Raw genomic sequence first — 16,150 nt, forward strand, 5'->3', positions numbered from 1 at the left:
AGCCCAGGCAGAGGGCAACACTTCATTGAGTTCATTTAGAAATTCCATTTGTGTAGACCTTTGTACTCATCAAGTTTCCTTATGATCTCAGTTTCCAGCAGGGACTAAGGTAAAAGGTAAAGGTCCTCCCATTGTTCATCGATTTGCTCGAACGGGCCCAGTAACGTCTCCATTGGAGACTTTGTTGTTACTGTGTTTGGCATATCAGATACATCACGGGTAGCTTGCCAGGCTCTCCGAGAGGGGCGGAGGAATCGAACTCGGGTCGGCCATGTTGGCTGCATGGAAGGCAAACGCCCTACTGCTGTGCTATCACTCTAGCCCTATTAAATGCTTTTTTATCTTTCATTTTCTATTTCCTTTTATAAATTTCAAGCCACTCCCAGAGGGAACCCGGGGTGGTTTTGAAATAATATCCTTCAGAAGCCACCCCCAACCCTCCTACTCTTTGGGTGTAAAGTTAAAAAGAGAATTAAATGTTGATTATATTTCCAAGTACTCTGGAAGTGACTTTTCAGCTCTAGAAGATCTCTGCTACTGCTTTCATAGTAAGGTAAGATTGGGGGCATGAGTGGAGAGAGATTGCTGAGATGAGTTTGTTTCAAAATATTCTATTCAAGCTAGGACGCAGGTTGCAGGTGAGCCTGCAATATTAGACTAAAGATGTGTGAATATAAACATAACAGTTTAAAATGTCTTAAGATATGTTATTTATTGTCTACTGATCTACTGGGATCATGATTACCAGTAAAGTTACCTTTGTTTTTTACTACAGCTGCATAACTTTCATGAGAAAGAGTAAAAAATAAAATGTAGGAGATATAGCACATATATGTAGATAAGAGACAAGGAAATTTTTTAAAGAAATGAGTAAGAAATCAGAGGGAAAAATAAAATCAACTTTAAGGAAAACATTTTTGCACCTTTATTATAATTGTTTTCTTTGTCAGAGAACATATTTCTTTATTCAAAAAGAGAACGGGGTTACTTAGCTTCGATTTCTCTGACCTTACTCATACCTCATAGTGTTTGTTTTGGTTTCAGTTTCTATAGTTCTGTTCCTCTAAATTAGGAGTCACTTAATTCAACAGTCCTAGATTCAGCCCTCAGTACTCTGCAGCAATTTTATTAACTCCTCTGAAATTCTTTTTTGATGTATCACAGCACTTGCTCTGATAAATCAGTGTAGGCCTTTATTTGATTTCTGTCTGTCTCCTTTTATAAGAACCTCTTTTCTTCCTCCAAACCAAGCCAAACACAAAGAAAAAATCATCCACAAGAAAAGTAATACCAAAGACAACTAGAATTTTGTGACTGAAACTTTTCTTTCTGAAATCACATACTTGCATTTATAAAGCGGTTTTTCCTGTTGCTTGAAATTTACCTTCATTATGCTTCTCTCTCTTTCTCACACTGTTCCCTTTCTCTTTCTTAAGCTATGGGTTATACTAAAGAAAATAAATAATTATTTACTTTTATTTATTTTCAGAAAGGAGCATATAATACTGAGTGGGTCAATGCTATACTCATAGCATTTTTCAAAATTGGTACAGGATATCAGTTCTGCCTTTCTTCAAAGTGAAACTGAGGATTAGGGTGGTGTTTTAATTAATTTTTCACTGATTTTTATTAAGAAAAGGTAGCACTGGTAACACTGTCCTCCCATTGTTCATCGATTTGCTCAAGCAGGCACTAGTAACATCTCATAATTGGGAGACTTGTTACTATTGGCTTTAGCATATTGAATATGACACAGGGATCTTGCCAGGCTTTGCTGTGCAGGTGAGATACTTTCAGTAGCTTGCCGGGCTCTCCAAGAGGATTGGAGGAATGGAACTCTGAACTCCGGTCGGCCACATGCAAGCCTTACCCACAGTGCTATTGCTCCAGCCCATTAAGAAAAGGTATGGAATTTTAATAGTTAGGAAGAACGTATCTTAGAGCACAGTCATAAGCTATTATGAGAAATGATGTATTAGAGGCTAAACACGTGCATCTGTAAAGATATGTTGGAAACTTGACTTTCCTGACATTATAGATATTTCCAGAACACCATTAGAGGACGATGTATAAAATACCTGTATTAATATACATATGCAAATATAGGGCTGGAGTGATAGCACAGCGGTAGGGCATTTGCCTTGTAAGCGGCCAACATGGCCGACCCTAGTTCGATTCCTCCACGCCTCTTGGAGAGCCTGGCAAGCTACCGAGAGTATCTTGCCTGCATGGCAAAGCCTGGCAAGCTCCCCGTGACGTATTTGATATGCCAAACACAGTAACAATTGTCACAAATGGAGACGTTACTGGGCCCGCTCGAGCAAATCGATAAACAATGGAGGACAGTGATGCAAATATAAACTCTAATATCATCCTTTCAGGGCTCTGAAAACTATGGGAACTTAGTACATTTTTCTATTAGTGATGTCATCCGAGTGCACAAGAGCTTGTAAACTCCTCATAGCACTGTAGCACTGTCCTGCCGCTGTTCATCGATTTGCTCAAGCAGGCACCAGTAACGTCTCCATTGTGAGACTTGTTGCTACTGTTTTTGGCATATTGAACATGCCACGGGGAGCTTGCCATGCTCTGCTGTGCAGGAGGGATACTCTTGGTAGCTTGCCAGGCTCTCCAAGAGGGACGGAGGAATCGAACCCGGGTTGGCCATGTGTAAAGCAAACGCCCTAACCACTGTGCTATCACTCCAGCCCTCCTTATAACAGAAAATAAGTGTGAATTGCGTATCTTCTATAGTTATATAAAACTGCTATAGAGAATCGATAATCTAAATATTATTGTGACCAAACTGTAAACAATTCAGATAGCCAGAACTCTACAAATACAAGATGCCAATATTATATTTGAAGTGGAGGAGATGTGAGAAGTCTTGGCATTGGTATTTAAAATCATGTGAAATCTCCTCTCTGCAGACTGATCACTTCCTGGCCCCTATATTCTGGTACTCTATTGTTTGTATTGAACTTCCTATTATCTGTTCCCCAGCAGTCTCTGCTTTTCTTATCTGTCTCCTGGAATATCTCCAGGGCATTGCTAATGAGAAAATTAGTGGGAAGAAGGGAGGTTCAGCAATGGGTCCCTCATTGTATGGGTTCAGCAATGGGTCCCTACTGTAAAAAGTAGATTTACAGTGAGGTATTAAGGAAATCCAGACCTATTTATTGTAAGATTTCAGTGTAAGAAAAGGCCAAGGAGATGGTAGAGTTTTAGCTTACATAGTAAATAATCACATCCAAGACTGAAGAGAGTTAATCTTGATAATAAAATGAGGCAAAAAAAAAAAACCAAGCATTTCTTTAATCTAAACTATCTAGAAACATTTTATCAATACTTTTCAGCTTAATGGAATTGATGCCCATAAGTTAGAACATGGAAGCTAAAGTATTATTGCTAACAATTTTAATGAAGCATATTCACTTACTTCCCCATTCATAAGATTATTGCGCATTAGGCTTTTAATTGAAGAAGTCACATGAATATCTATTAAAATATTTTAAAATATGATTTTAACAAATTAAGATGACTTGTTAATGTGTTTATATTAGATAATGGGCTTATGGTATAATACACATTGGAAATTAGAGCACAAAAATTAAGAAAAGGAAGTTGATGAAAGGTGAGAATAAGAAGTATAATATTACAGAGTAGACATAAAGATTCCATCCAGGAATTCAGGGATATAAAAGCTAAGAAACATAATTAAGTAATGAATGGGGAAGTCAGATTCATACTAAGAACAGATTCTATTTAAGCTGCTATTTAAATGTAATTTTAAATTTTCTAGACCTACATCAAATATTTAAGAGTCAATGGAAGGAGGTTGTAGCATACCTATGAAATGCACAGCATTTATTTTACAAATCCTCTTGGGTGCCATTTTTTTTTTAGAAACATAGGCAAATCTGAAAAATAGTATGTTCCCAGCTTCAGGAAGCAAAAGGGCCTCCTTTGCTTGAAGACTGGAAATTTCTCTTCCTTCCTTTCTCTTCACCTACAGAATAGATCACACTGTGAACATGGACCCAGATGGTTTTATGTCAGAACCCCTTTGCCTCATTGAAAACAGTAATGGGCAACTGGTGGTCAATCCAGAAGCACAGAGAACCCTGTGTGGCATTACACAGCCTGTTGATGTTGTGGCTATTGTGGGTCTCTATCGCACTGGCAAATCTTACCTGATGAACAAGTTGGCACAGAAGAAGAAGGGTGAGTGACACAAGCAAAGTCATGGCAAATCTTCTCTGTGTACACCCATACAACAAACACTGAGTATGGTGGTGTGAGGAGGGAAGAACGGCGCAGACTGGAAATATTATTAGTATGAGTATTTTTATACTCTCTGACATCTCCTCATCTTGCTTTCCTAAAATTCTAGTTCAATTGTCAAGAACATCTCACTTTCCAGATTTTATCCTCTCTTACCGTCTATTCACTTCCCTCTGCAGGTTTCTCAGTTGGATCCACAGTGCAGTCTCACACAAAGGGAATCTGGATGTGGTGTATGCCTCATCCTGAGAAACCAAACCACACCTTAGTGCTTCTTGATACAGAAGGACTGGGAGACGTAGAGAAGGTAAAAGACAGAGTTTCCTCTTTGGTTACTCACCTTTACGCATTCTGTGCAGGAAGATTGTTTATTTTTATTCACTTAATCGTAATGTAACTTTTTTTCTTCTCTTTCCCTCTTTTCTTCTCTCTCTCTTTCTCTTTTTCTTTATTTCTGTTTCTTTCTCTATTTTTTCTTTTCCTTTCTATGTTTAAAATCTAAATAGAGAAAAAGATACTGATAAACCAAAATCATAACTGGGATTAAACTCTTAATATCTTTAAATTTTCACATATTTAATAACGGGGCTGGAGCGATAGCACAGCGAATAGGGCGTTTGACTTGCACGCAGCCAACATGGCTGACCCGAGTTCGATTCCTCCGCCCCTCTCGGAGAGCCCAGCAAGCTACCGAGAGTATTCGATATGCCAGACACAGTAACAACAAAGTCTCCAATGGAGACGTTACTGGGCCCGCTCGAGCAAATCGATGATCAACGGGAGGGCCTTTACTTACTTACTTTAACTTTACTAATAATGTGAAAATTGTACTGTTAATAGAAATGCACAGGTGTGATGTAAATAAAATTGTAATCATTCTGTCTACAGAGACAATTGATTAATAATTGGCTCTGGATGAGAGAAACATGAATTCAAATCAGGACTCTGGTAGATGTGCCTATAAGACTTTGACAAACAAGAATAAGTTTCCCCAGTCTTTCCCAAATGTTGGTCTTATTCATCTCATTTCAGCAGTAAATCCAAGGGATTTTCCTACTTCTATACTAGTAAATATTTAACAATAAGATTAACATGGGTGGTGGGGAAGACTTACTTGATTTGTAGCTCTTGCAAGTGTTCCAACATCTTGCATGATAATTGATGGCTACTGAAGTTACAAGACTTAGAGTTCAGATGAGAGATGTACAATCAGTTCACTGACTGTACGCAGAGGTCCACTGGGACCTTCTTTTGGAGTTAAGCTGACTTCTTTTGGGGTTGTTTTAGAGCCACACCTGGCTGTGTTCATGGCTTACTCTAGGCTTTATATTTAGAGATCAATCCTCACAGGTCTTAAAGGACCATATGTGGTGCCCAGGCTCAACTCCAGCTTGGAAGTGTTCATGCAAGAGCTTTACTGGCTGAACTATCTCTCCAGCCCAGTATAATCTGACTTTTGCATACACCTCAATCTTTCTCGTTAATTTTCCTTTTCATGTTCTCATTTTCCATTTGATTTGTCACAAATCCAAAATGACCAACTTCAGTTTGTGTTTGAGTTTCCTTATCTCTAATACAAACCTATCTGACAGCACTAGATGGAGGATTCCATCAATAATGTGAGCTGCCCTATAAAATCTTATATTTATCATGTATATCATTCAACTTTGTTTTACAGAATTGGATATCTTTATTTTCAGTATGCCCCTTATCCCATTAACTTTCACAACCTGCTTTTTAAATACCTAACTAGTGATAATAGAGATCATGAGTTAAGAATATGTATCCAGGGGCCAGAACAGGCACTTACCTTGCATGCTGCCAAAGAGGGTTTGATCCCCAATACCACATAAGGTCCCCCAGTCCTTCCAGCAGTAGCTCCTGTGTGCAGAACCAGCAGTACGACCCAAGCACTGCAAAACATGCCCCAAATACAAAACAAAGCAAAAAGGAAGGAATGTGAGCCCATAATAAGATTATCAATGCTAATCATAGAATAATCAAAGTACATATGATTTCACAATAAAATTTTTGTCTTATTTATTTTTTCAGTTGATGGAGCTTGTTTTTAATGATTGATTGTTTTTAATGAAATGCCATAATACTTGACATTTGTTCTGACCATACATTTGTTTTGACTTTTAGGGTGATGAAAAGAATGATACCCAGATCTTCACACTAGCAATGCTACTGAGTAGCACCTTGGTATACAATACCATGAGCAAAATTGACCAGCGAGCCCTTGATCTATTGTAGTATCCTTTTGTTGTCCAGGATGGCATCAAAAGTCAGAGGGCCCTTTTACTCTTCCACCTGTGTTTAATCCTTACGAATCAAATATAAAATGGTAGTTTGATTAAAATGTTGATAGTTCAAGAATAAAAAGTTCACATATTTACTGATGAGTTGAAATATTGATTATGAAGTAAAGTAAATATAAAATATAAAACCAGTTGGAGGCATAGAATTAAATAAGAGCTTATATTCAGTCCTATTCTGACTAGCTTTCCTTAGTTGCCTCTCAGCTATGTGACAGAAGTGTCAAATCTGCTCAGAACAATCTCCTCACCTGAACTTGATGAGGTTGAAGATGCAACTGATATTGTGGGCAACTGTCCAGACCTGGTGTGGACTCTGAGAGATTTCTTCCTAGACTTGGAACAAGATGGACATTCTATTACAGCAGATGAATATCTGGAGAGCTCTTTGAGGCCAAAACAAGGTAACTGGGGTATTAGAAAAAGGGTGCGAGGAATAATACAAGAAAGTATGTCTAGCGTGTTTGTTGTAAAACCTACAAAATTCAATATTCAATTATTTTATTCCCCTGTTTTGGAAGAAAATTAACAGTTTCTTTTTTTTTTTCATTGACTCCATTTTCTTTTGAATTTCTGCTTAGGGTTCATCAGGATGTTTTAATTAGTTAGTAATTTAGTAATTTACTGATGGAAAAAATTCAAAAAACAATAATCCCATACTAAATATGTCCTAAAAATATTTTTCTTCACCAGGCACTGATCAAAGTCTTCAGAATTTCAATCTTCCCCGTCTTTGTATACAGAAATTTTTTCCAAAGAGGAAATGCTTTATTTTTGACTCTCCAGCTCACAGGAAAAAGCTTGCCCAACTTGAAGAACTGGATAATGATGAACTAGATCCTGAATTTGTACAACAGGTAGAAGATTTCTGTTCCTACATCTTCAGTCATTCCAAGACTAAAACTCTTTCAGCAGGCATCCAGGTCAATGGTCCTGGTGAGTATTTGTGAGGGGATTTTTCTTTAGTTCAGCATAAATAAAAAGGGACATTGCATTGTATCAACTCCCACTGTCAACGATTAAAATGCATAATTAGTTGCAAAAAATAAAATCATACTATATTTTTATGTTCTGCATTATATATAGCAATATGTATATTGTATTTATTAAATTCAGTGAGCCTAGAAACATTTCTTGCACTTTTTTGGAAATGTTTTAAAGTACTGAGGCTGGAGTGATAGAACAGTGGGTAGGGAGTTTGCCTTGTGCACAACTGGACCAGTGGGGCCGGGTTTGAATCCTCCGCCCCTCTCAGAGAGCCCGGCAAGCTACCGAGAGTATCTTGCCCACATGGAAAAGCCTGGCAAGCTACCCGTGATGTATTCAATATGCCAAACACAGTAACAACAAGTCTCACGATGGAGATGTTACTGGGCCTGCTCGAGGAAATCTATGAACAATGGGAGGATCGTGATACATATATTTTTATGTTCTGCATTATATATAGCAAGATGTATATTGTATTTATTAAATTCAGTGAGCCTAGAAACATTTCTTGTGCTTTTTTTTTTTTGGAATGCTTTAAAGTACTGAGGCTGGAGCGATAGAACAGTGGGTAGGGCGTTTGCCTTGCACATGACCGACCCCAGTTTGATTCCCAGCATCCCATATGGTCCCCTGAGCACCACCAGGAGTGATTCCTGAGTGCAGAGCCAGGAGTAACATCTGTGCATCGCCGGGTGTGACCCAAAAAGAAAAAAAATGTTTTAAAGTACTATGAAACAAAAATATAACCTGAAGGAAAGATTAAATTAAAGAAGTTCTACTCCTAAGTGGTCTACAGTTGAAGCACACTGATTCACATAGGTTGGTAGCATTTGTTCCATCATTAGAGTGAATTCTTATGTTTCACTTTGATAGATGCAAAATGAGGAAAATATCAGTACTTTGTAGAAATAGAAATTACCTGATATAATTCAACAAACAGAAGCACATGTTGTCTAAAACACTGAAAGAAATCTAAGTGAGCTCATTGTTCCAATTTTTGCTTAAAACTCTGTATCTCAAAAACGCGGTAAAAATATTGCTAAGTGGGAAGCGAGTGCAAACAAAAGAATGTGAAGGGCAAAGAAGATAAATGAGGAAGTTCCAAAAGAGAATTAAGGTGATGTAGTCTAATTTTTTAACTTTGTGCTTTCTCAGATTAGGATAATATTCATACCATATTTACAGTTTAAGGTAGAAGAAAAAATGGAATTTTGAATGGAATTGAAACCTCAGGCAGGAAAGAAAAAGGTAAAACAAAGAAACAAAGACTTCTAGCACTACATGAATATAAATAGCTTTATATAAACATTTATTTTTCTACAAAAAACAATTAAATGTTGTGATTATACATCTTGAGTTTTCCTTTTTTAATTACTTTCTTTTTCTCAAAGAAAGAAATAGCTGATGTCTTTGGCACACAATTTCCAAAAAGAACTTATGTGGCCCGTTGAACATTGTGTGGAATGCTGAAGAATTTCAGGCAATGCATGATTAACAGTCTCAGTTTAGGACTTATCCTATTTCTCTATTAATAATACACTTATCTCCACTCTGTGAAGATCTAGAGAACCTGGTGCTCACCTATATCAGAGCCATCAGCAGTAGGAATCTGCCCTGCACGGAGAACACATTCTCAGCCTTGGCTCAGATCAAAAACTCAGAAGCATTGCAAATGGCCATTGGCTACTATACCCAGAAGATGGACCAGAAGGTGAAGTTGCCCACAGAAACCAGCCAAGAGCTGCTGGACCTGCATAGAGCCTGTGAGAAAGAGGCCTTTGAAATCTTCTTGAAAAATTCTTTGAAAGATGAGGATCAAACTTTCCAAAAGAAATTAGAGGTGATCACTTCTATTATTTGGATAGCAGGGTGGGTTACATCTAGTTACAGTTCTTATTCCTGCCTCTGTGCTAAGGATAACTACTGACAGTCCTTGGGGACCATATGTGGTGCTGAAACTGAGTCCAGGTCAGCTAAATGTAAGGTAAGTGCCTTACCTGCTATACTATCTCTCAGGCCCCTCTATTATTAATTTTTTACTATTAATAATAATATTTTGCCTTATTTCATGTGACTAAGAGACAATAAAAGGAAAATTATTGCTCTGAAAAGTCAATTTAAGGCTTAAGGAAGAGAAGCAATTCTTACTAGACTGAATAATAATAATAATTATTATTAAGGTACAACTGTTATTCTGAAAATAAGTAAATACGTACTGACTATAGGTCTCTCAGTTTCTGAAACTTTAAAATACACACATCTCAACATGTTACACACTAGTGCTAATTTTTTAAAGAAATGTCATCCCTTAAAAAATTTATTCAAGTTGGGGAGTAGAATCCTAAGGAAAACAGAAAGGAAAAGAAAAATACAGGTTGATCTGATCTCACTAATATCTCGGATAAAAAGAAATAAGGCAAGAAAAAAGACAAAACCAACCCTTCATTTCACACTACAAAACTGAAGTTACAAGATAGAGGACATGACTGGCACAAATTTGGAGAGGGTCCAGTGGATATGTGTGGAGAGATTTCAGCATTTTGGTGCTAGGTCTGATGTGGCAATTTACTTTTAAAGAGGTGAGAAAAAGCATTCTTGAAACATAAACATATAATAATGTTAAGCAATGTTATGTCAATACTTTTTTAAAATTTATAATGTATGCTGTTTCCTTTTTTTGATACTAAAACACAGAATTGTCATATAGATATAGTAAAATATTATGTTCTCATATCATTTATATCACTATAACAGTTAATAGCAATGATTCCATGATCCCTAACTAGCTGAAGAGGAAATATTACACCCCTTCTTTCAGTATAATTGAAACTGGAATAACTGCAAAAATTTAGATCTTATTTAGAAGTAAGGAATAACAAGGTTAAGGGACTGGCTTTGATATTAAGCATCTCTCTCTCACACACACACAAATAAATTTAGAGCATGAGGTGAGAAATCTGTAGTCTGAAGAACACAACTACATCAGAAATATCAAGGGAAAGGGATTTCAGAACATCTCAATCTCAATTTTTCAGGCAGGTAGAAAGAATCCCCTAAAGGGCACAATACTGCTAATGTTTTAGTGCCTTCCCCCAAAATAACAGTCTCATTCTTTCGTGTGTGTGTGTGTGTGTGTATGTGTGTTGCCAAAAATCAAAGCCATGTTGCTGCATGCACTTTGCCACTGAGCCTTACCAAGCCCTAAATTTCTTTTTAAGAATAATTTCTAGAAATGTGGATGTATTCATAACCATTTTTTCATATATCTTTGTCTCTGCAGATGCAGCTACAAGCAAAGCTTGATGACTTTTGTAAGCAGAATTTGAAGGCATCATCCGATCGCTGCTCAGATCTACTTCTGAGTATCTTTAGTCCGCTAGAAAATAGTGTGAAGCAAGGGATTTATAATAAGTTGGGGGGGCATCACCTCTTCAGACAAAAGACTGAAGAGTTGAAGGCAAAATACTATCAGGAGCCCAGGAAAGGAATACAGGTATCCCTAGTTTTATGGAGAAATTGCTGAAATTTGTGGTGAAAGTATGTTCAATTTAAAAAAATAAGGAATTATTTAAACACTAATGATAATTATGGAATTAAAAGAAAATATTTACATATTTAGCATATTTTAATTGTAGCTATCAATATTTACTGTGACAGGGGTATTTTCTTTACCATATTAACATAATCCCAATAATTAAAATTAATTTAAGAAAAAATAAGCTGTTGGGATTCTTCCCAACATTGAGCATATACCTCAAATGTTTGATGTCCTGAGTTCAGTCACTGTTCCTTATGGCCCCTTAACACCACAGGGTACCTATATAAAAAGAAATAATGTTAATTTTATGGGTTACATAAACCAAAGGTGAAATATTTCAAGTATCTCCATCAACTTTTTGACTACTTTACTTACAAATACACTTCAGTTCTCTGATCTGTTTTTTCACTCTGCACTTTATTCTCAGATAGACTCTTCCTACACGGGAACAAAGCTCCAAACTCAATGAATCCTTTGTGCCCTTAGTGTCAGAAAGAGGAAGAGTCAGAAGGAAAATGAGGGAGAAAGACCGTCTTTCCTGTATCCTTCCCCAATGGTCTTTAAAATAACTAAGTTATAGTTTCCCATCTGTACCAAGATTTTTTGCATATAATAGTACAAAGTGTTCTGATTGCTCAGCCCAGATCTTATGCTCACTCCATGCTAGAAGCTTGATTGACAGTTCTACCAAGTGCAAACTGAACACTTGTTGACAAAGATGCTGGGAAGACAAAAAAAAGCATGTTTATAATATTTTTGAATAACCATTTCCTGCTTCTAACTGCTTTCTTTCTGGGGTTTTAGGCTGAGGAAGCTCTGCAGAAATATTTACAGTCCCAGCAGTTGATGAGTGCTGCCATTCTCCAGGCGGAGAAGGCTCTCGCAGACAGGCAAAAGCAGATAGAAGGTAAGAAACAAATGGAAGACATAAAATAACAGAAATCCCTACACATTTTAGGTTAATTTGAATTGATTCATTGAGATATTAAACTAGAACATGAATGACTGAAAAAATTTTTTTCTTTAAATTAAGCTTATGAGGTACCACAGTTTCCAATCATATTAAAGGTGTTATCTTATAGTTTCAGAGCACTACCCAATTCCTCCACCAGTGCTTCAGGAGGCCTCCACCACTTTCCCATTTTCTTACTCTGCCCAACACCACCTCAGTTCCTAGTTCTATTTTCATATCTCAGATACTGTTGCCACTGGAAATTGTCTGATCTCTTTCTCTGTTTCTTTCTATCAACATATGATTAAAATAATCCAATTATTTATCTTTTACCTTCTGACTCACTTCACTGAGCACAAGACCCTTCAATTTCATCAAAATTGTAGCAAACTTCAAAATTTTATCCATTCTCAAAGCTAAATAGTATTCTATTGTGTGCATACATACACAATTTGTTTGTCCATTTGTCTTTTGCTGGGCACTTTGCTTTTTCCCCAGGAAAACATAGGTATGCATGTCTATTTCCACATTAATATTTTTATGTTCCTGGGGTAGATTTCCAGAAGTGGAATCAGGAAGTCATATGGACCTTTCATTTGCAGTGTTTTTAGAAGTCTCTAAACAGTCCTCCAGAGATATTAAACCATACAACAGCCACCCTGACATGAATGAGAATTCCTTTTTTGTCATATCCCAACACACTTACTGTTGATCTTTGTGAGATAGATCACTCTCACTAGTGTGAGGCAATACTTCACTGTACTTTTGATTTGCTTTTCCCTGATACCAGTGATGATAAACACTTTTTCAAGATCTGTTGCTCAAACAGATAATTAGTTAGGTCCTCTCTGAATAGGCTTCCCACCCCAGCTATATCTGTTTACCTAGAAAGGAAAAAAACAGTCTCCAGGACTTTTCTCTAGGGAGTAGTAACAACTAGAAATAAGAGTATACCAACAAGGGGAGACACTTTTATCCTAGAGAGGCTTATCATTTTGCTCTTTCGCAGAGGAACGTGCTAGAGCACAGGCTGCACAGGCTGAAGTAAACCGGCTGGCAGCAATTCAGCGGGAGCAACAGAAACAAATTGAGGAGAACGCGCGAGCCCACCAGGAACAGCTGCGACAAATGGAGATGAGGAAAGCTTTAGAGCTAGAAGAGCAACGGAAAGCCCAAGAACAAGTCCATGCACGCATGCTCCAGGTATTCAGTTATCTCATTTCAAAATTTGGATGATATCTCCTCTCTCTGAATGGATGAGAGCATAAAGTAGGGACAAGGGTGGAAAGTCAACACACAATTAATTGTGGCACAGAGCAAAAAAGTTGGTATCAGATAGTCTGGATATGAAGCCCAGGTATGAATTCTATTTCCATCTCTTACTTAATACATCTGTGCAAGCTATTGAATCCACTGTGTCTTCATTTCCGCTTTGGAAAATGGAATCAGTAATATTATGTTTCATAAAGGATATCTCAGTAATTGATTCATTGTATTTACAATGATGCATGGCATAGAAAAAGCACTGTAATTTGATAACTACAAGACAAATACCATTTCTAATACATTGTATTAGTCTTTAAAAAAAGTTTAATTGCTCCTAAGTGTCTTTCTTTGGTGATAGAAGTTAAATAACCATAGGCCATAGATTATCTTGTTAAAATGTTAAAATGTTAAACTCATTTTGTATTATTGGACTGATGACCTTCTCTCTGCCATAATTGTTTCTGTGCCTGCAAGACTATTGTAGAATTTACTTTATTTTGTCTTTTAATGCACTTCATCTTCTAATCTGATAACTGTGAAGCAAAAATATAAGATCCCCATTTTTTCTAATTAGACCAGTTTGGTTCCAAAGACATCACTAAATACCACTATCATGGAGCATTTCAAGTTATCCCCTTCACAATGGGTGGTAGCTGAAATGTTTTAGCTTCTGCAAATCTTTGATGAAATTCATAGTGGGCACCCTTATGAGACACATGGCTCTCCCAGTCTATCTGTAGGTCATACTTTTCCAGACACTGCTTCAAGACATATTTGAAAGGATAAACACTAAAGAGTCAATCTGGGATTCTACATATCACTTTTTCTTCTGCTACTTTCTTCTGTCCTCTGTCTCCTAAGTGTGGGTTCAATAATTTCATTCATGTAAGACTCCTTGCATGATTATGATGTCACCTCCACCAGCAGTTGTAGGAGCCTCTCCTCATAGAACTAGACCTGACATCCCTTGGTGAATAAATGAGGATCAAAGTGAAGTATGTGAGTCAGACTGTCCCAAGGGTAAAGGAAAGGAGACTCAGGATGTAAATCTTTTTTTTTTAATTAATTAATTAATTTATTTATTTTTTATTTCTTTATTGAATCACCGTGGGAAAGGTTACAAAGCTTTCAGGTTTAGGTCTCAGTCATGCAAATATCAAACACATTTCCCTTTACCAAAACTTATTTTTTACCATGAAGAACCCCAATAAAACCCCACCCCCCACCCCTCCCAGTCCCTGTGGGGCAGATGAATTCTAGTTAACACTCTATCTGCTTTGATTAGATTCATTGTTTCAATAAAAGATTCACCACTATTATTTAGAGTTTACCCCCCCCCCAAATCAGACATGCTGAAAAAGCATTGTGAAGTGATTTGCTTTCTACAGCTGGGTTCAAGAATTAAATGTTGGTTTTGGATTTCTGCTATTTTACTTATTGACCCTGGAAGTATTTCTACTGAAAGTCAGATAGTTAAGAAATTGGTTTCTGTGCACTGGAGACGTGGCCGTGCTGGAGAGCCACTAGTGGGGGGCAACTGGTGGCCTCGGTAGGGCGTGAAGGGCGGACCGAAACGCCCCCCTTCCCATGAGGTTTTAGTCGCCCCCACTCCCCCGGCTCATACCTGCTGTCCACAAGGCTCCCATGCGGCCGCCATCTTTCTTTCCAGAGAGGAGAAGGCGACTGGGGCAACACCCTTTCCCCTCCGGACAGACCTGATGGCCTGGATTAACGCATAGTCCATTCACTTTTCTGCTCCAAGCTGCCGGGTTCTGCATTAAGTTCTTGTGCTTCTGGGGCCGTGGCCGTGCTGGAGAGCCGCTTGCGGGGGGCAACTGGTGACCTCGGTAGGGCGTGAAGGACGGACCGGAACGCACCCCTTCCCATGAGGTTTTAGTCGCCCCACAACAGGATGTAAATCTTAACGCACCAATATTTGGGGGATTAAGAAATGATTATGTTTCTGCAACTAGAAAAAGAGATGAAAGAAAAAGCATGTATGTAGTAAATCAAAAGTTTGTGGAACAAATTGTACATAAAGAGAAAGCTAAAGTCCAGGAACTGTTTCTTTCTTACTGATGAATTAAAATGAGACTTCAACATACATCCCACTTAACCATAATCTAGGCATTACTTTATGCTAAACTCTATCGTTTTGTTTCTCACTCTTTAGGAAGCAGCTGAACTGGAAAAGAGGAGAATTGAAGAGGAAAGAACAAGACTTCTAAATCAGATCCATCAGCTCCAGAGTAATGTTTCCTCCTCTAGGGATCGTTGCATCTTGCAGTAAGGAGCTACACATCTTTTGGTTCTTGTTCACTAAGTACACAAGTGTCTGGAAGAATCATCAAGAAATAAACTGCATAAAAATTATATTGAGTTTTTATTGAGGCATAATGTTATACGCCATAATTACCCAAAAAAGTACATTTCTATACGTCAATCATTCAAATGATGCTCTCATACTTAAGGAGATTAAGAATTGTATAATAAAGATTATTTTATTCTTACCTCCATTTGGTAGTGCTATTGGACTATAGACATGAAGGAAACCTTTCTCTTACACCCTATTGTCACCCCTGTAAGCTTCTATATTTGTATTGGGGGTTGGGCAACAATGGAAGTGAGTGATATAGGGGGTTTTATCTGCCATAGTTTAAGTCAGGCAGAGCTTGAACCAAGTGCTGGCGTCACGTAGGCATTATATCTGCCATGAGAGTGTGTGCTGGTTTCCAATGAAGGAGGGCACCAAGGGTAAAAACAGCTAATTAGCTTCAGTGGAGATAATATGTTTCTTTTCTGGGT

General features: G+C 37.6%; 1 protein-coding gene and 1 long non-coding RNA gene across 2 annotated transcripts; one reads left to right on the plus strand and one right to left on the minus strand.

Annotated features, from left to right (window-relative positions):
- Positions 1-442: 442 nt before the first annotated feature.
- On the plus strand, positions 443-15,752 carry LOC130031859 (guanylate-binding protein 5-like). The gene is made up of 11 exons (XM_056123390.1): positions 443-553; positions 4,016-4,224; positions 4,464-4,591; positions 6,430-6,539; positions 6,810-7,006; positions 7,296-7,538; positions 9,149-9,429; positions 10,870-11,082; positions 11,932-12,034; positions 13,089-13,282; positions 15,519-15,752. The coding sequence occupies exons 2-11, from the start codon at positions 4,035-4,037 to the stop codon at positions 15,633-15,635; spliced, it is 1,776 nt and encodes a 591-aa protein (XP_055979365.1). The 5' UTR covers positions 443-553; positions 4,016-4,034; the 3' UTR covers positions 15,636-15,752.
- On the minus strand, positions 4,441-11,406 carry LOC130031860 (uncharacterized). Its single transcript, XR_008793712.1, has 4 exons — positions 11,343-11,406; positions 6,095-6,197; positions 4,625-4,782; positions 4,441-4,529 (listed from the first exon to the last, which is right to left on the minus strand). It is a non-coding gene; the product is annotated as an uncharacterized LOC130031860 (long non-coding RNA).
- Positions 15,753-16,150: the final 398 nt, after the last annotated feature.

This window comes from Sorex fumeus, unplaced genomic scaffold (assembly GCF_029834395.1).
Source record: "Sorex fumeus unplaced genomic scaffold, SorFum_2.1 ptg000047l, whole genome shotgun sequence".
Lineage (NCBI taxonomy): Eukaryota > Metazoa > Chordata > Mammalia > Eulipotyphla > Soricidae > Sorex > Sorex fumeus.